Source organism: Globicephala melas, chromosome 18 (genome assembly GCF_963455315.2).
Source record: "Globicephala melas chromosome 18, mGloMel1.2, whole genome shotgun sequence".
Taxonomy (NCBI): Eukaryota; Metazoa; Chordata; class Mammalia; order Artiodactyla; family Delphinidae; genus Globicephala; species Globicephala melas.
In genome coordinates, this window is record NC_083331.1 from 50,602,224 (window position 1) to 50,623,038 (window position 20,815).

The 20,815-nt window shown below is 35.8% G+C and overlaps 1 protein-coding gene across 1 annotated transcript in view; it reads right to left on the reverse strand.

Annotated features, from left to right (window-relative positions):
- The window catches only part of MYCBP2 (MYC binding protein 2), a 273,476-nt gene that overhangs the window by 90,027 nt on the left and 162,634 nt on the right, over nt 1-20,815 (reverse strand). Inside the window, exons 42-47 of the mRNA XM_030838623.3 lie at nt 19,791-19,909; nt 19,063-19,150; nt 16,723-16,772; nt 9,277-9,449; nt 7,703-7,847; nt 3,217-3,432 (exon numbers count right to left, since the gene is read on the reverse strand). Coding sequence (XP_030694483.1) covers nt 3,217-3,432; nt 7,703-7,847; nt 9,277-9,449; nt 16,723-16,772; nt 19,063-19,150; nt 19,791-19,909 — 791 coding nt within the window. The remainder of the gene's footprint in view (nt 1-3,216; nt 3,433-7,702; nt 7,848-9,276; nt 9,450-16,722; nt 16,773-19,062; nt 19,151-19,790; nt 19,910-20,815) is intronic.

The following is a 20,815-nucleotide window of genomic DNA, read 5'->3' on the forward strand; positions in this document are numbered from 1 at the left end:
CTAGATTTTCAAAAGAAATTACACAAACCTAAGTATGTTCATAGGAAACTAAAAGAATAATTAGGGAGGTAAGGAGTCCAGAAACTAAATCTCTTAAAAAAAAGTTGAAATGAATGAGAATATTTAGCTTCAAATTCTTTAATCATGGACAACGCATCAAAACTCTAGCTTTTCAGTTCCTTTATTTCTTCAACCTCAATAATCTCAACTTCAACTTTGTTTCAGCCACTCGGACTAAAAGTCACAGACCTGTGATGTTACTCAGAACTGTTCAATCTCTGATACCAAAATAAAATGGCCTCCTCCATTCTCTGCCTCTATAACTCCTACCATATCTATTCTTAGATTTCTAGTCCTTCTCACCTCCTTAAATTTCTCTCTCTGAATCCACTTTTATTTTCCCTTCCAAACCAGCTGGGTTCCGCTGTCTTTTCTTTAACCACCATATGCTCAACTTCCTTCTCAGTCACTGCTCTTTTGTTGAACTATCTGGCACAAGGTCCATGCCGACTCAATCCAAATGATTATCTTATTCGCGTTCATAAGACTCATGCTGCACTGTTAATACAGGATCTTCAATTCAACTGATTCTCCAAGGATGTCTGATAAGTCTTTTCTGATCAGTTTCTCTCCGTTCTCTACAATGACTATTTCATTTTTTCCCTTTGTTTCAAAATCTTGACCCTAAGATTAATCACTCCAATCTCCAATCTAAAACATATAATTGCTATCATAAATAATTCTTTGCTGCACAACCTACAAATTTATTAGCAATTGTATTAATTCTTTTCTTCTCCCGCTCCTGGTACAGTGAAAGATGCAATACTCCTCCTATGTACAGCCAATCCCTCCACCTGAGCAACAGATACTATTATTATCTCTTGGAGTATCTACATTGTTCCCTTCTTCTCAATTGTCTCCTCTTCAGTATTAAAACATGTCTTTCTATATTCAGTCTCAGACTGTAAAGCCTTCACTCAATCCCATTTCCTCTGTTCCTTTTTATAACCAAACACCTTGAAAGACCTACCTACATTCGTTTTGTCTTTAGCTATCTTCACTTCTTCTTCATCTACAAATTAATCAACTGACTATGTCTCTAAAGCTGCTCCTGCCAAGATCACTGATCACTGCTAGATCCTTTCAAGACTTCACTCTGCAGCCTAACATTGTTAACCCGTCTTAAACAGCTTTCTGTGACTTTCAGGACACGGCATAAGGTAGTTGGGGGAAGTAGGAAAATCAAATCTGGAATCAGACTCTCTGTCATTGTGTGCCCTTGGGCAAGTTATTCAACCTCTCTGTGCTTCAGTTTCCACATGTGTAACATGGGAATAAGAAATAGTCATTTATAGGGTTGTTATGAGGATGAAAGGAGTTGCCATATGCAACATGGGGGGAAAAGTGGCAAAGGTAAGAGCTGGTGTCCTACTTTGTACTAGCCCTTTGGCTAGTATTCTCGCCAATGTTGTTTCCATTTTCATTTCTTTTTTTTTTTTAATTTATCTGTCTTGTAAATCAATATTTCTCAAAGTATAGCTTTTGAACCTGAATCATTCTGCATATTTGTTTTATACGTGAATTTTGGAACCTCTTTTCAGACCTACTGAATCTAAATCTTTGGATGGTAGGAATATCTCCGTTTTAAATAAGTGCTCCACGGGGTTTCCCTGGCAGCGCAGTGGTTAAGAATCCGCCTGCCAATGCCGGGGACATGGGTTCGAGCCCTGGTGTGAGAAGACCCCACATGCCGTGGAGCAACTAAGCCCGTGCACCACAACTACTGAGCCTGTGCTCTAGAGCCCACGAGTCACAACTACTGAGCCCGCGTGCCACAACTACTGAAGCCTGCGTGCCTAGAGCTCGTGCTCCGCAACAAGAGAAGCCACTGTAATGAGAAGCCCACGCATCACAATGAAGAGTAGCCCTGGCTCGCCGCAACTAGAGAAAGCCCGTGCACAGCAATGAAGACCCAATGCAGAAAAAAATAAATTTATTTTAAAAAGAAAAATAAATAAATAAGAGCTCCAGATGATTCTGATGTGGACAAATGTTTGAGAATCACTGATATTGATGTTCCTCAGGACCCGGTCCTGGAACTTCCCTCTCCTCTCACCACGTTAGATAGAGATCATCTGTTCCCATAATTTCATGAGTAATACAAGTACTGATGATTCTCCAATTCATTTCTTGAGGTAAGACTGATCACTTCAGGTCTGTAGTTCCAACTTCTTTTTATATATCCTCACATGGATATTTCAGAGATATCTAAAACTTATCACATCAAAAGCTGGACCTCTTATCTTCCTCAAGCAAAATCTGCCCCTTCTCCAACATTATCAATCTCACTACTCAAGCTCAAAGTGTGAACTCCATTTTTTATTTCCTACCTTTCTCTTTACCCCATATCCATTAGCCACTAAGTCTTAATCTATCCTAAATATCTCGAGTCTACCCTAATTGACAACTCTCTAGTCCAAGGGATCAGTATATCTCACCAGATTAAGTCAACAGTCTCCTAAAGAGACTTAAACCAAACCATGTCTCTTGATTATCCTCCCAACTACATTCTCCATATTCCACCATGATCTTTATAAAACACAAATCTAATCATGCCATTCCTCCAACTGAAAGCCTTCAATGGCTCACCACTGCTCTCTGAAAATAGCATAATTCCTAATTTCTATTTCAAGTAACAACCATCTTGATAATTTAGACTAACATTGCCTCTAAAGATAACTAAAAAAGCTGGACAAAAAAAAAATTTTTTTTTTAAATCTGTCTAAAGGCACCAAAGAGGTAAAAAGCCTAAAGAAGTAAGAAACCCAAAGAGATGAGCCTGGCATTTGGAAGAACCCAAAGTTAAAGGGGACCTAGGTAAACTCTGAATCCCTGAAGGGCTATGTCCTAGGAGTACTGGTAAATTGAAAATAGACAAGTACGTTTGCAGGAAATGAAATCCAGTTTCCAAACATCTCAATCTCTGATTGAATTAACTTGATCTACAACTGGAAACCTCTCTAGACTTCTGCCAAGAACAAATGAAAATCCTCTTTGTAGGAAAATAACATTATCCTTAAAAACACATTGCAAGTTTGACATCTGTCAACAACTCTCTAGACCTGTGATTTGTATCTGAGTTTGAATCACTGAAATGTCTGTTAAATGAATGAATGGTGAAAAAATAAAATTTTTCTGATAAGTAAAACAAATTACCTTCATCATTGTTATGGCAATATATCGAGCCTCCTTCACTATCATTGGTTCATATGAAACATCCAGCTTTGGTGATGCCAGCCCACCAAAAGTCATGTCAGTATTAGAAGGTACAGTTGTTACTGCAGGACTGCCAGGAATCCTTTGAGGTTTCTTTACTTGCTCTTGTTGTAAAGATGTTTTTTTCTGAGAAACAGGAACGGCTTTCACTTCCACCTAACCATGATATTATAAAAACCAAATGTTATTATTATATAACTGTCCGTAACACATCAAAAGAAGCAATTTACACAATTATAAACTCACAATTCTATACATTTTGTTACCACTAGTCCCTCTTGGGCATTCCTTTCAAAGATTATTTAACATTGCCAGAATGATCAAGATGGTTCCACCTCAATAGGGATCCTGGACACAGTGTAAAAGAGAGGCCTTGTTTTTGGGAATAAATAATCAAAAATATCAAAACACAAAATAAAAACAAAGGCCGCCATTAATAAAGTCCAGGAAAGGATAGTCAAACGAATCTGCATTCTTGCAGGGACTAACATTAAATTATTTTATCCAGTAATTCAGGTATAAATACTTGCCAGCAATCTTCACATATTTTAAAGCACTGATCTCAATTTTAGCCATACTGTTTTGCAGAAGAAAAAGTACTCCATTGATAGGTATCTTAGAAATTAACAGTTAATAAAACAAATCTTATACCTAAAACTTAAAGATGTTTATTTACTCTGCAAAAAGAGTACTATTAGATAGTTTTGTCACCAACACAAACTATTAGAGCTAAGCAACCTATCGATAATTAAACTTTCCAACTCAGCTTCTTCAACAATAATATGGGGATATCTTTTATCTATACTTTACTGTAGAGATGCAAAGAACAGACTTCCTAAGGCATTTTAAAACACTGAAAGTATAAATTGTCTCATAAACAATATTCAGAAATACTTTCCAGGAATTATAACAAAACATTTTATTGTTATTTATTTGTTTATGCATTGGCAAAATACACTCAATCCCTAGGCAACCACAAAGTTACAAACAATTTAAATACCACTTTAGCTCTTTATCATTCTGAGAGTCACCCAAAATTTCTTCTGTTCTTTTCAGACACTACTTTTGTGGTTGGCAAGAACAGCTAATTCAACATCAAGCTCTTCACAGAAATAGAAAGGTTTGCATAAAAGAAAGTGACAATATTACTTAAGTAATTGAGAGACACCCCAGAAATGTGGAATGTCTTTAACGTGTATTATTCTTATTAATGCCATTCTAGGGAGTCAGTAGTTTGAGACTCTTAGTGTCTATATATAAAGTTAAGTGTAGCTAGCAAATACATTCCATTAAATAACCACAATCTTTAGTTGGGGTTATGAGAAATCAGTATTTGGGTTGATATAATGCTCTGAAAATATTAAAAACCCATCTTACATTTAAAACACAGAAGTTTAAAGATACATGGTAAAATTCTTCAGCTCATATACATTGCCACCATTAAAAGTTTTAAACTTAAATGTAATAAAAAGGAAAAAAAAGCAAACACTTCCAAATTCTAAGACGTTTGATTTTAAATTATAGCCACTATTTTTATACGTACTACTTTGATTTAATCTTTCTTTAAACAACTATATTTACCCTAAGTAAATTAACAGCAGAAGTACATCTGCCTATGTTCTACGAACCTTGAAGTAAATCACTGAATAATTTCATACTCTAGGAGTACTGAAATATAAAATGATAACCATTCTGCTTTCTTTCATAAACTGTACTTCTTTGTAAAATTTGTTATTCTTTTATTTCCTACACAAGTTTCTCTTTTCATTAAATAAGATTTCCTTGGAATAATCATTTTGTAAGTTAAAGAAAAACCCAATAACACTTGCTGCTTTAAAAAGGATTCTGGATCTCACTGAAATATTACCTGCAAACCAACTTCTTTGTTCCAAATAATTGGTTATTACTACATAAGGATACTTCAACAGTTTCTGAGAAGTCTAAAATGATCCTAAAACTTCATGTGCTATCAGGCTGAAAACAAAACAGATTGAACTAATTTTGTTTTCAGCTAATATGATAATGTGATATAATAAATTAAACATCAAGAGGTATGCAAATCACTTTTCCTAAATAGTATTTACTGGAGTTTCCTAGATACGGTTTCTAAATTAGACATAAATCTGATATGAACTTGAGCATACTGAGTAAGAGATTTAGGGCTTCTCGCCCTCAAGAAGCAAAATATGTAGGGAAAAAAAAAAAAAAGAGGAAGTAAAGAAAGACAGATCATGTGGCTAAAACAAGAACCCAAAGGGCTTCCCTGGTGGCGCAGTGGTTGAGAGTCTGCCTGCCGATGCAGGGGACATGGGTTTGTGCCCCGGTCTGGGAGGATCCCACATGCCGCGGAGCGGCTGGGCCCGTGAGCCATGGCTGCTGAGCCTGCGCATCTGGAGCCTGTGCTCCGCAATGGGAGAGGCCACAACAGTGAGAGGACTGCGTACCGCAAAAAAAAAGAACCCAAAGAGGAGAACAAAAGATAAAGCATAAAGTCTGACTCTGAAATGTAAGATGTAAACAACCCAGGTACCAGAATGGAGTAAGAGACAACAAAGCAAGGTGGAAACACAGGAAAATACAGCTGAAGATACACTGTAGGCATAACAGTATAAACATTAAAAAGAAATGAAATGTTATGCCTACCTGGAAAATGGTAACTACAACATAGTCACATGAATAAGGAACTTACTGTGGGCTCAAAGACTGGATTTAACAACTCACTACATACACTTAAGTGAGAAATTCATCAGTGAATACACAAACCCCTTAATATATTAATGTATATTGTATTGTGATCAAAACTCTGTCCTTGAGTGGAGTGATTTTTTGTATCACTTTCAGAATTACTTTTTTCTCTGTTCAATTTTTTTCTTATAATCTGTGATGCTTTTTGCATTCTAAAGAGTAATTCTTAGCGGGCCTGAAATCACTTTGATGGGGTGTGATCTTCCTTTAAAAAGTAAGATACAAGGGAAAATATAAGAGTGCAGCATACTGTATGAATGTGTATTATATATATTGTATGTAACTAAGAGTACATACTCTTCCACCCTATATATGTACGTTTGGGTCATAATGCAAATCCTTGCTGGGGGTCATGGCCAAAACTTTGAAAGCCACTGGTGAAGAGCCTGATTTTTGTTTAGTATCAGGGTCAAATACTTTTCCATACAGTTTTACTTACTGGTCTTAAGACATGTGAACTATATGTCTCGTGTCTTTTTTTACTATGAGTCAAGTTAGAGGCTCCAGTGGCACTGTGCTTCTTCATGGTATAAATCAAGTGGTTGAAATAGTTCTGGGACTTCCCTGGTGGTGCAGTGGTTAAGAATCTGCCTGCCAATGCAGGGGACATGGGTTCGAGCCCTGGCCTGGGAAGATCCCACATGCTGCAGAGCAACTAAGCCCGTGTGACACAACTACTGAAGCCCAAGCACTAGAGCCCATGCTCTGAAACAAGAGAAACCACTGTGATGAGAAGCTCGCACACTGCAGTGAAGAGTCGCCCCCGCTTGCTGCAACTAGAGAAAGCCTGCGTGCAACAACGAAGACCCAATGCAGCCATAAATAAATAAATTTATTTATTTTTAAAAAAAAGAAGAAAAAAAGAAATGGTCCACATCAAAAAAGTCTTAAAAAAAAAAGTAATATTGAGGTAAAATCAGCTGCTCTGTGAGTAAAAAAGATTTTGTGGCTTAATCAACTCTAAGTTCCAAACAACCAAATCACTTTGTAATACAACTTTGGGGGGCAGGGGCGGCTAGGGATTGCCTATACAAATTTTCGTTCAATATTGACTATTTTCAGAAATATAATAAAAGTTTAAAATAAGATATTTAATTAATAGATTATATCACAAACGACTTAATATCATGCATTACAATATGCTCTGAAATGTCATTATTAATTCATGTTTCAGGGAAAAGGTATCCAAAGAACTATATCCTTCAATATAGCACATGACTAGTTCCAATCCTCATTCTTTTACAATCCAAATTTATGTATAAGTATCAATATTATATTTTAAAGCTTGTTTCAACAGTACCAAATGCAAAATGTATTTGAGTCTTTTAAAAGATAGGTACAAAATTTTAAAATGTATTCTTTCATTGATTTATTCAGTCACTTATGTATTAATGGCCTTCCCTCTGTGTGCTTAGCACTCTTTGTACGGACACTTTCTTATCCTTCCTTGGAATCACCACAGCACCTAGCAAAATGTAAAAAAACAAACCAAAAAATAGATACCTTGGAAAGCTGAGTACTGATTAATATAAACAAGCCATTTAAACAATTTTTTGGCTTCCTTCATTACGTATATCTAAAGTGGGTACTGCATGTGGACTCTAAGCACTTGCCATTTCTAAAATTTTATTAGTTACAACAGTCAGTACATAGTTGTCTAATACAATCCCAATATAATTACCTTCATGTTGGGAACGTGTACCACATCCCCATACTGGTCTTTTGTTTGAACAGTGATGGTGGTAGGCCAACCACAACGAATATCATCCTTATTCAGAATCAAAGATGTTTTCTGAGGATCAGCATAGGAATCTGGCTGAAGCCACCTAGCAGTAAATGAAAAAAACCAAACATTCATCAACATCTTCAATAATTAACATGAAACTAAGCCAAATGAATAAAACTTGTATCAAACAAAATGCTAAAATGGTATCTTCATTTCTGATTCAGTGATAATGACCACAAGTGTATCCCTTGGAAAGAGTTAATGACAAATTCATTAAAAAATATGCTGAAGCATATAAGATTTCTGATGATTACAAATAAAATAGAAATAATTTTAAAATCAGGAAATTTGAAATTTTAACTATAGCTGATTTAAAATAAGCAAGAAAATGAATTTAAGTTGCATATACTTTGAAGTCCCAAATACACTCTTTAAGGGAGGCCTGCTGAATTTGCCAAACTGAAAGCCTGGAAAAGAGCAGGGTGTCTGTCAAAGCAGGGACAGAAGTGACATTCTGCTGGCTGGAGAGCAAGCAGGTTAAAGATATGTTGTCTATCTCCTCTCTTTTTTTTTTTAACATCTTTATTGGAGTATAACTGCTTTACAGTGGTGTGTTAGTTTCTGCTGTACAACAAAGTGAATCAGCTATACGTATACATACATCCCCATATCCCCTCCCTCTTGTGTCTCCCTCCCACCCTCCCTATCCCACCCCTCTAGGTGGTCACAAAGCACCGAGCTGATCTCCCTGTGCTATGCGGCTGCTTCTCTTTACACAATTTCTTAACTACCTTCCCTTACTACCCTCTCTTCCATGTAAATTTGGCCTATTTTCTGTACTTTGTGATATCCATGCCTGAATTCATGATCATCATATCCATGATCTACATTCAAGTTGTCCTGTGAGATGAGTAATGAGTAATTCTGCCATGCATTACATAAAAAGTCCATAAAGATAGCACGGAGGCTGACTTAAAAGATTTTCTATTCTTCTCCAATCACCATTTTGGTTTTTAAAAACTAAAGAGTAATCTCTGTAGTTTTAAAATTAAAGCCAGAAAGAAGTCAGATTTCTATATTTACTAGTAAAATCACAAGTCAGCATATTTGTTTTCATCATCACAAAAAAGCAGACAGCAACAAAATAAATGAGAACTCCATAACCTCAAATGATTTAATTTAAATTCTAAATTTATATTTGCATTAATTGTAGATTTGGAAAAAACTCATATTAAAATAAATATAGGGATAGACTTAGGAGTTTAGTACAGATATTAAATACTACCATCAAGTACACAGACTTCTCAATTTTACCTGGTGTTCTACATATTTTTAACAACTATTATATATTTTTAAAATACTTTGAAATATTAACTACCATTTTATACTTCGGCAAGTCCAAAACACATAAACTAGATTATCTTAGGCAGCACTGTAACATCCTAACGACTCCCCTCTCATTTCTCTTCAGAAATGAAGACTGAGGCAAGCCCTGAAAGGAAGTCATTGTAGTACTTAATATACATTACCTCGCAAGCCTTCCACCACTTGATCCTGGGACACAAGCAATAAAATCATCCAAAAAGGACTGTTCATTGCTTTGGATTTGAAGTGGTAAGTTTCCTTCTAGTGCCTCCAATATAGTTGGTGAATGAGAAAGTGCTAAACCCTTTCCAAGAATACCAGAATGGGTTTTGCACACCTGTTGGGTAAAAGAGAACATTTGTATAAACATTTTGTTTATTTTTTTAATTTATTTTATATATATATATATATATATATATATATATATTCTTGTATCATATAACAGACTTTTTTTCGAATTTTATTTTTTATACAGCAGGTTCTTACTAGTTATCTATTTTATACATGTTAGTGTATATACATCAATCCCAATCTCCCAATTCATACCACCACCACCTCCCCACAACCCCGCTTTCCTCGCTTGGTGTCCATACGTTTCTTCTGTGTCTCTAATTCTGCCTTGCAGGCTGGTTCATCTGTACCATTTTTCTAGATTCCACATATATGTGTTAATACACGATATTTGTTTTTCTCTTTCTGACTTACTTCACTCTGTATGACAGTCTCTAGGTCCATCCATGTCTCTACAAATGATCCAATTTCGTTCCTTTTTATGGCTAATACTCCACTGTATATAAGTACCACATTTTCTTTATCCATTCATCTGTCAATGGGCATTTAGGTTGCTTCCATGACCTGGTTATTGTAAATAGTGCTGCAGTGAGCATTGGGGTGCACGTGTCTTTTTGAATTATGGTTTTCTCTGCGTATATGCCCAGTAGTGGGATTGCTGGGTCATATGGTAATTCTATTTTTAGTTTTTTAAGGAACCTCCATACTGTTCTCCATAGTGGCTGTATCAATTTACTTTCCCACCAACAGTACAAGAGGGTTCCCTTTTCTCCATACCCGAGAGCATTTGCTGTTTGCAGATTGTCTGATGATGCCCACTCTAACCGGTGTGAGGTGATACCTCACTGTAGTTTTGATTTGCATTTCTCTAATAATTAGTGATGTTGAGCAGCTTTTCATGTGACTCTTGGTCATCTGTTTGTCTTCTTTGGAGAAATGTCTGTTTAGGTCTTCTGCCTGTTTTTGGATTGGCTTTTTTTTTTTTTTAATATTGAGCTGCATGAGCTGTTTATATATTTTGGAGATTAATCCTTTGTTGATTCGTTTGCAAATATTTTCTCCCATTCTAAGGGTTGTCTTTTCGTCTTGTTTATAGTTTCCTTTGCTGTGAAAGAGCTTTTAAGTTTCATTAGGTCCCATTTGTTTATTTTTGTTTTTATTTCCATTACTCTAGGAGGTGGGTCTAAAGAGATCTTGCTGTGATTTATGGCAAAGAGTGTTCTTCCTATGGTCTTGTATTTAATTCTTTAATCCATCTTTAGTTTATTTTTGTGTATGGTGTTAGGGAGTGTTCTAATTTCATTCTTTTACATGTAGCTGTCCAGTTTTCCCAGCACCACTTATTGAAGAGACTGTCTTTTCTCCATTGTATATCCTTGCCTCCTTTCTCAAGATTAGTTGGCCATAGGTGCGTGGGTTTATCTCTGGGCTTTCTATCTTGCTCCATTGATCTAGATTTCTGTTTTTTGTGCCAGTACCATACTGTCTTGATTACTGCAGCTTTGTAGTATAGTCTGAAGTCAGGGAGTCTGATTCCTACAGCTGAGTTTTTTTCCCTCAAGATTGCTTTGGCTATTCAGGGTATTTTGTGTCTCCATACAAATTTGAAGATTTTTTTGTTCTAGTTCTGTAAAAAATGCCATTGGTAATTTGACACGGATTGCACTGAACCTGTAGATTGCTTTGGGTAGTATAGTCATTTTCACAATGTTGATTCTTCCAATCCAAGAACATGGTATATCTCTCCATCTGTTTGTGTCACCTTTGATTTCTTTCATCAGTATCTTGTAGTTTTCTGAGCACAGGTCTTTTACTTCCTTAGGTATGTTTATTCCTAGGTATTTAATTCTTTTTGTTGCAATGGTGAATGGGATTGTTTCCTTAATTTCCCTTTCTGATCTTTTGTTCTTAGTGTATAGGAATGCAAGAGAACTCTGTGCACTAATTTTGTATCCTGGAACTTTACCAAATTCATTGATTAGCTCTAGTAGTTTTCTGGTGGCATCTTTAGGATGCTCTACGTACAGTATCATGTCATCTGCAAACAGTGACAGTTTTACTTCTTTTATTCCAGTTTTTATTCCTTTCATTTATTTTTCTTCTCTGATTGCCATGGCTAGGACTTCCAAAACTATGTTGAATAATAGTGGCAACAGTGGACATCCTTGTCTTGTTCCTGATCTTAGAGGAAATGCTTTCAGTTTTTCACCATTGAGAATGATGGTTGCTGTGGGTTGGCTGTATATGGCCTTTATTATGTTGAGGTAGCTTCCCTCTATACCCACTTTCTGCAGAGTTTTCACCATAAATTGGTGTTGAATTTTGTCAAAAGATTTTTCTGCATCTATTGAGATGATCATATGGTTTTTATCCTTCAATTTGTGACTATGGTGTATCACATTGATTGATTTGTGCATATTGAAGAATTCTTGCATCGCTGGGATAAATCCCACTTGATCATGGTGTATGATCCTTTTAATGTGTTGTTGGATTCTATCTGCTAGTATTTTGTCGAGGTTTTTTGCATCTGTATTCATCAGTGATATTGGTCTGTTATTTTCTTTTTTTGAAGTACCTTTGTCTGGTTTTGTTATCAGGGTGATGGTAGAATGAGTTCGGGAGCACTCCTTCCTCTGAAATTTTTTGGAAGAGTTTGAGAAGGATGGCTGTTAGTTCTTCTCTAAATGTTTGATGGAATTCACCTGTGAAGCCACCTGGTCCTGGACTTTTGTTGGTAGTAAAATTTTTAATCCCAGTTTCAATTTCATTACTTGTGATTGGTCTGTTCATATTTTCTATTTCTTCCTGGTTCATTCTTGGAAATTTATACTTTTCTAAGAAATTGTCCATTTCTTCCAGGTTGTCCATTTTATTGGCACAGAGTTGCCTGTAGTAGTCTCTTATGATGCTTTGTATTCCTGTGGTGTCCGTTGTGACTTCTCCTTTTTCACTTCTAATTTTATTGATTTGAGTCCTCTCCCTCTTTTTCTTGATGAGTGTGGCTAAAGGTTTATCAGTTTTGTTTACCTTCTCAAAGAACCAGCTTTTAGTTTTATTGATCTTTGCTACTGTTTTCTTTGTTTCTATTTCATTTATTTCTGCTCTGATCTTTATGATTTCTTTCCTTCTACTAACTTTGGGTTTTGTTTGCTCTTCTTTCCCTAGTTCCTTTAGGTATAAGGTTAGATTGTTTATTTGAGATTTTTCTTGTTTCTTGAGGTAGAAGTGTATTGCGATAAACTTCCCTCTTAGACCTGCTTTTGCTGCATCCCATAGGTTTTGGATCATCATGTTTTCATTGTCATTTGATTTCTTCAGTGATCTCTTGGTTATTTAGTAATGTATTGTTTAGCCTCCATGTGTTTGTGTTTTTTACGTTTTTTTCCCTGTAACTGATTTCTAATCTCATAGTGCTGTGGTCGGAAAAGATGGTTGATAGGATTTCAATTTTCTTAAATTTACCAAGGCTTGATTTGTGACCCAAGATGTAATCTGTCCTGGAGAATGTTCTGTGTGCCCTTGAGAAGGAAGTGTAACCTGTTGTTTTTGGATGGAATGTCCTGTAAATATCAATTAAATCTATCTGGTTTATTGGGTCATTTAAAGCTTGAGTTTTATTAATTTTCTGCCTGGATGATCTGTCCGTTGGTCTAAGTGCGCTGTTAGAGTCCCCACTATTACTGTGTTACTGTCGTTTTCCTCTTTTACAGCTGTTAGCATTTGCCTTATGTACTGAGGTGCTCCTATGTTGGGTGCATATGTATTTATAATTGTTACATCTTCTTCTTGGATTGATCCCTTGATCATTATGTAGTGTCCTTCCTTTTCTCTTGTAACATTCTTTATTTTAAAGTCTATTTTATCTGATATGAGCATTGCTCCTTCAGCTTTCTTTTGATTTCCATTTGCATGGAATATCTTTTTCTACCCCCTCACTTTCAGTCTGTATGTGTCCCTAGGTCTGAGGAGGGTCTCTTGTAGACAGCATATAAATGGGTCTTGTTTTTGTATCCATTCAGCAAGCCTGTGTCTTTTGTTTAGAGCATTTAATCCACTCACATTTAAGGTAATTATTCATATGTATGTTCCTATGACCATTTTCTTAATTGTTTTGGGGTTTTTTTTTGTAGTTCCTTTCCTTCTCTTGTGTTTCCCACTTAGAGAAGTTCCTGTAGCATTTGTTGTAGAGCTGGTTTCGTGGTGCTGAATTCTCTTAGCTTTTGCTCGTCTGTAAAGCTTTTGATTTCTCCATTGAATCTGAATGAGATCCTTGCTGGACAGAGTAATCTTGGTTGTGGGTTCTTCCCTTTCATCACTTTAAATGTATCGTGTCACTCCCTTCTGTCTTGTAGAGTTTCTGCTGAGAAATCAGCTGTTAACCTTATGGGTTAACCTTATGGGAGTTCCCTTGTATGTTATTTGTTGTTTTTTTCTTATTGCTTTTAATAATTTTTCTTTGCCTTTAATATTTGTCAATTTGATTACTGTGTTTCTTGGCATGCTCCTCCTTGGGTTTATCCTACCTGGAACTCTCTGTGCTTCCTGGACTTGGGTGGCTATTTCCTTTACTATGTTAGGGAAGCTTTCAACTATAATCTCTTCAAATATTTCCTCAGGTCCTTTCTCTCTCCTCCTTCTGGGACCCCTATAATGCGAATGCTGGTGCATTTAATGTTGTCCCAGAGGTCTCTTAGGCTGTCTTCATTTCTTTTCATTCTTTTTTCTTTATTCTGTGCCGTGACAGTCAATTCCACCATTCCGTCTTCCAGGTCACTTATCTGTTTTTCTGACTCAGTTATTCTGCTACTGATTCCTTCTAGTGTAGTTTTCATTTCAGTTATTGTATTGTTCATCTCCATTTGTTTGTTCTTTAATTCTTCTGGGTCTTTGTTAAACATTTCTTGCATCTTTTCGATCTTTGCCTCCATTCTTTTTCCGAGGTGCTCGATCACCTTCACTATCGTTATTCTGAATTCTTTTTCTGGAAGGTTTCCTATCTCCACTTCATTTAGTTGTTTTTCTGGGGTTTCATCTTGTTCCTTCATCTGGTACATAGCCCTCTGCCTTTACATTTTGTCTATCTTTCTGTGAATGTGGTTTTCATTCCACAGGTGCAGGACTGTAGTTCTTCTTGATTCTGCTGTCTGCCCTCTGGTGGATAAGGCTATCTGACATTTGTATATTTTAAAATATAAAACTTTAATTTCATGAATTTTTTTGTATTTGCACCCAATTTTAGACAGGCCTTTTTGGGGAAATAATTTTCTTCCCATGCCCCAGTGCTCCTTTAGCCTATAAAGTAGAAAACTTTCAGGAGGGAAAAACTTGGGATACTATTTCCAGTGTCTTTCTTCCCTCAAAAAAGAAATGATTTATCAGAGATCTGCATGCTAGATGCAATGGTGCATCTCCTCCCATTCTAGCTTTCTACATGTGCCACGTCCCTCTTTGCCAGGGCCAGGGCTCCCTTTCGAAGACAGCTGTAAAGGTCTCCCTCTTTTTGTGTCTCCATTACTGGCAGCTATCCTGGGTACGTTGTGTTTGTTCTCTTGGGCAGGTGGGTACCAAGGTCTTGACTTTGGCAAAAAGTAGATGGAAGTCTGACTGTGGCTGCACATACACTGCATTAGCCTGTGTAAGCCTTATTAAAGTTAAGAAAAAAAGGCAGATAAAACTGAAATTTTAGTTCTCACCTATATGAGAAGCAAGCCTTATATTTTGGAAAGACTTGCTTTAAGGGCTAAAACTCTAGAAAAATTTTTAGTGACCATATAATAAATTTCAAAACATAATAGTTTTCATAGAGAAGGATTATATTTCCATTTCTATCAATTTCTACCACAAGTAACTTGTGCATTCTATAAGCCATGCAATTTCAAAGTCGTAATCTTTAAAGTCAAACAGACTTGAGGTCAAATCCGGACTCTGGACAAGCTATTGCTGTGTGCTCTCGAGCTAACAAGTTACTGACCATTCCTGAATCAGTGAAATGTATAAACTGGTGATCAAATGATATCTCTTCTGTGGTTATTATAAAATTTAAATTAAATAACACATTTAAATGCCCACCATCTGCCTAACAAGCAGTAGGTGTTAGACCATCACAGTGATGACCTTACATGCCAAAACGGTGGGTACTTTGGGAAATCACTTTTCTCTTTACAGGGGTACAATAAAGACCTCTTTATATCTGGCCTAAATGACATTCTATAAGCCGTAATAATCCCTGTAATGATAATATGAGGTACTTGATGGTTTTCCTTAGCTAGAATGTTATCTGACACATAGTATGTTTATTAAATATTTTTTAAATTAATTTTTATTTTTTGTATCTTAAAATACAGAGATTTAACTTTTTTAAAAGAAAAAAAAAACAAAAGCTGGTGGGTTTTTAAGACACAGACGTTTCTTAACATTATTGAGGACACCATGACTCCCTATGATTAGAGCACAGTGATCAAGATCATGGACTTTGTCACCAAACTGCTAGAGGTCAAATTCTAGCCCAGCTGCTTACTAGCTGTGTGATTCTGGGCCACTTAAGTTCTCTGTGCCTCAGTTCCCTTACCTGTAAATACGAGTCTCTAATTCATAGGGTTGCTGTGAGGACTAAGTTAAAAATATGAAAAGTGTTTGGAATAGTAAGTGATAAAGTTAAGATCAAATAAATGTTTGTTTTTATTATTACTGCTGTGATCGATTCATTTCAGAAAATAAATAAAATGTAAACCACTAACTCTAAGTATTGATATTAGAAGACCTGGATATTAGACTTTATCTCCCAGTTAGCTGAATTCTTAGATAAATCACAAAACGTCTCTGAACTGAAGTTATTATAATTGTAAGATACAAGAGAAAATACTAACCTCAAAGTGTAATTGCAGAAATAGACAAATAACATCAAAGACATGGTAAACTATAACATGCTCTACAGATGTTATTTAAATTACTATTACTAACAGCTTTTTCCCCCTTTTTCTAACTGGTCAATAAAACTTCTTTCAAGATCCAATTTAAATGTCCAATGCTGGGCAAAGCCTTCCCCTGGACCCTTGGCACTTGGTAGCTCTTCTTCCTCCAGCAGGGCTTTCGCCTTACTCCAGAGTTAACACCCACCACACAGTACAACACGGGCTCATGTGGTGGGTCTCTCCAATCAAGGGGAGAAATTATGAGTTATTTATCTCTATAACTGCCAATTATGGAATGAAATACTTCATGAATGAGTGCTATGTTCAAGAAAAATAAGGTTGATCTGAGTGAAATTTCTGCTTAAAATTAATGTACAAAGTTTACCCTTACAATTATCAGGACAATACCTGTAATGCAGCCTCTTCAAGAATTTCAAGGTCTTCTTCTAATTCATTACCTGTTGTGTAAATGAAAAGGTTTACTAAAATATATTCATCCTTAGTTTATCTTTCTAGTCTTCTGCATTCATGACATCTTTCCCACAAATCTGATATTCCAAATTGAAGAGAACTATTATCATTCTGGATAAATCTCAGTGGTTTAAATTTTCAAATGCTGTTTTCAGTGTGAATATAAGCTGTAATTCTCAAGACAATACTCAAAAAGCAACCATCAAGGGATTTTTAAAAGATATATACTATGTTTATGTACACAAATGTGTATTTTTGACTTTAGCATATTTACTTTTAGAACAAAAAAAAAAAAGAAAAATGAGGGAACTGAATTTTCAGAATCTGAGCCTTTCTAGTTTGGTTATATTGTAGAAGAGCTTTACCTTTAGTAAACAACAGTTACTTAGAGGAAAATGTAAGATAGTGACTGTATTCTCTAGCCATTTTCTCCTTTACTGCTTTATGTAGAATATATTTTAGTTATTGAATTTTCTTTGATAGTTTAATTAATTCATAAAATATTACTACTAAAGTAATACATATTCAAAGCGAAATATTCAAAGTATGCAGAAGTGTAGAATGAAAAATTCTGCTACCACTCCCTTCCAAAGATAAAGAGTGTCAACAGTTTCTTATGTATTGTTCTAGAAATTTTGTGTGCAAATAATATGTACGTACATATGTGTCAACGTACACACATGTGTACGTTGTGGGTACATACACATATATTTATATACTTACAATATAATGTTCACAAAAATGGGACCCTCTGCTGCAGCTTGCTATTCTTAATTAATATAACTTGGACATCTTCCTTGGCCAGGACATAGAGGTCTAATTTTGTTGCTGCTTTTTAACAGGCTGCATACATCCCAAATGACAGGCATTTTGGTTGCTTCTAGGTTTTATAATCACAAATACTGCTATATTAATCTATCTTACAACACACCTTTTTTGAGCATTTGTGCAAGTATGCATAAAAAATTGCTAAATCAAAAGCTACATGCATGTAAAATTTGAATAGCTGTTGACACATCTCCTTCAAAGAGGCTGTGCCATTTTCCCTCATATGAATAGAACACAGATGTCTCATTTCCTCATCATGTGTCAACACGAAGCAGGAACAAGGGAACAGAGAAGGGTGGAAGGGAGCAGGAAGAGGAGAAGGATTAGATAGGGAAGAAAGGAGTAAAGAAAGAAAAGGGAGGAAAGAAAGAATAAAGTGGGAAGGGTAGCCCAAGAGGGAGGAGATACAGATGCACCTTTGGAGGTGAGAATTGGCGAAATACAATCATAATGCCTTTTATTCCCAACTACTGTAAAAATAAAATGTTTGACCATGGATAAACATCATGGAATTAGTAAATATTTTAAGCCTTATTTTCATTTTTACAATTCTGATAATAAATCAACTCACGTATCACACAATTCCGTATCCTAGAAATAGGTACTCTTTGGCCATTGCCTCATTGCTCTGTTGTGCATCACAAGAAAACTCTTCTAAAGAGCCATCTACGTTCAACCTGACTCCCCCTCCTGACTTTCCATTCTCTCACCCCACTCTAAAAGTCCTTATACTTCTCTCCTTTTACTGATACATATGTATTTCTTCTTGAGTATATAAATAGCCAACAAGTTTAACCCAATGACAAATTTTAATTGCTTTCTCAGTTTCATTAAAAAATCCCACCAATATACACTCTCCTGAGGTTTTACATCTACCTCATTGGCTGCTGCTTCAGTCTTTCCTGCAGCCTCTTCCTCCTGTTCCATTGGTCTTTGAAATTTTGACAAGTCCCAGCTTTGACCCTTGGCTATTTTCTCTTTCTCATTTGCATTCTCTTCCTAGCTCATCTTTCATATTGTTCTTTCATACGGTCTTTAAATGCCAACTACGTCCAAATGACATTTCTATTGACTTGTCCCCTGAGCTCCAGACAATAAGCATCCAATCGCCTATCTGATATGTCCACTAGGATTTCTGAGAGATATCTCAAGCTTTTGGTTTAATACTCTATTTCCAGTGCTTAACCCAGGGCCTGGCGCATAGCATGTATGTACATAAGAAAGTGCTTGTAGGCATATATGTGTGTGAATAAAAAAACTAGAGAGATACTCTTCAGTCTCCATTTAAAAAACCCAAACAACCAGTTTATTAAGCAGTTGCTCATGAATGTATGTGACTACTGAATTCATTTTGCTAATCTATTTTCAGAATGTTCTGTGATGAACATATGCTATTCTTAAATTTTTTTTTAAATCATAAACAAACACCGAGTACTTGACCACACTTACCAATAGGAAGTGCTAGATCCTTTTTCATCAAAGCTGCTGCACAAACCCCACCAAGATTGGCTAGTTCTTTTTCCAACTGAATGACTCCCTGGAGAATTGCAAAAACAAAATCAGATGGTTTAAAAAATGTTTGCAAGATGAAATTTTTGAAAGATGATGTGGATTATCAAAAAAAAATGTGACTTGCATTCAAGTGTAATGTTTGAAACTAAAAGGAAGCATATGTTAGGAGCTAATGGTTAATTAAGACTGTAAGAGATTTAATATTATGTCTCATGCTGGTTGTAAGTTTCAGACCTACAGGTTCATTGTCCAAAGAATTTTTCATTCATTACTTTGAAGGAACATGATCACTCTTTCACCTTGACTTTTTTTTTGTTGTATGATTTGAAACATTTAGAAGAGATACTAAGTTAGTCCCATGGTGAAATTAGGTTCTATAATTTACTTAGAAAGGTATAGCTACCAGAGCAGGTTTGGAACAGGCACAACTATACTAAGTCTTTAAAGGCTGGGTCATGTTGCACAGACTCCATTCTGTTCACATATTAAAAGTAGCAAAACCAGACCACTGCACAAAATTAAACTACAGAGTATTTTAAATTATACACTCTAGCTTAAAATAAATTTCAGACTTCTTGAATACAGAGAGCAACACAATTTAAGTCAACAGCAGCCCTTAGAAACACAATCTTCCTTAACAGAATGAGAAGATAATTCATCCTCACCTCATCAGGTCCAGGGCTAAACTCATATCCAATTGCAAAACATTTGAAACCATAGAAAGAAGCTTTGTCATCTTTCACATAATCTGATGCAGTCTCCAGTGAAAAAAGGGCCTCATTTCCTAAGAAAAAAGCTAACATTGAGTTCAAAATCTGAAACAATTTTATCAAAATTTCCTTACTTTTATCTATCTCAAGATAGGTAGCAATACAAATCAGGTACTAAAAAAACCAAGTCCTTTTTTTGGGTCCCTATATCTAATTGAACAAAGCTGTGCTTAAAAACGACAGTATAAACAATAGAACCATGCCAGTTGTTTGTTTTCTTTATGATCTAATTCTCCTTAATCACATGCCTTAAGTTACACACAAGTGATAACTGTCAATTATCCGTCAATTACTAAGGTGACCTAGGTTAGCCTCTTCTGTTTCAGAGTGAGCAATCCTCTCTAGGCTAAAATCTGGCTTTGTCTGATTTTTCCACAAACAAACAAGGCAGCTCAGACTAGAAGAAAGAAGTTTCTAAATTCAAATTGGCTATTAGTTTGAGAGATCACAAGAGTAGTTATGGTTAATTGGTTAAAAAAAACAACAGACTGTAATAGCAAAAGTGCCTCCACCCACCCGGCCACATACACCCTCAAGCTCGAAAACAATAACTTCACATAACTCAGTGGGTTCGGTGGTTCACCAGTTCTCTTGAAAGGAAGAAGTCCTTGGTAACTTCTCAAATTTTAGCACTTACTGGGAAAATAAAATACCTGATCCACTTTTTCTATAGTTTGGCCCCAACTATACAGAGAGCCACTGCTCAGTATTAACTCTCTGCTTTTGTCAAGCTAATCTCTTCTCACAAGATCCTCAAAACATTCTCTTTCCTAAAACTTGGTCATGTTATGCCCCATGCCCAGAGAGTCTTCTTTACTACCCAACTGCAATCCAGATACAGAGCAGGTCTTGAAGAAATTCTTCTAAAAATTAAATAAACATTTTCAATGATGTATCCTTACTAAACATAATTATCATAA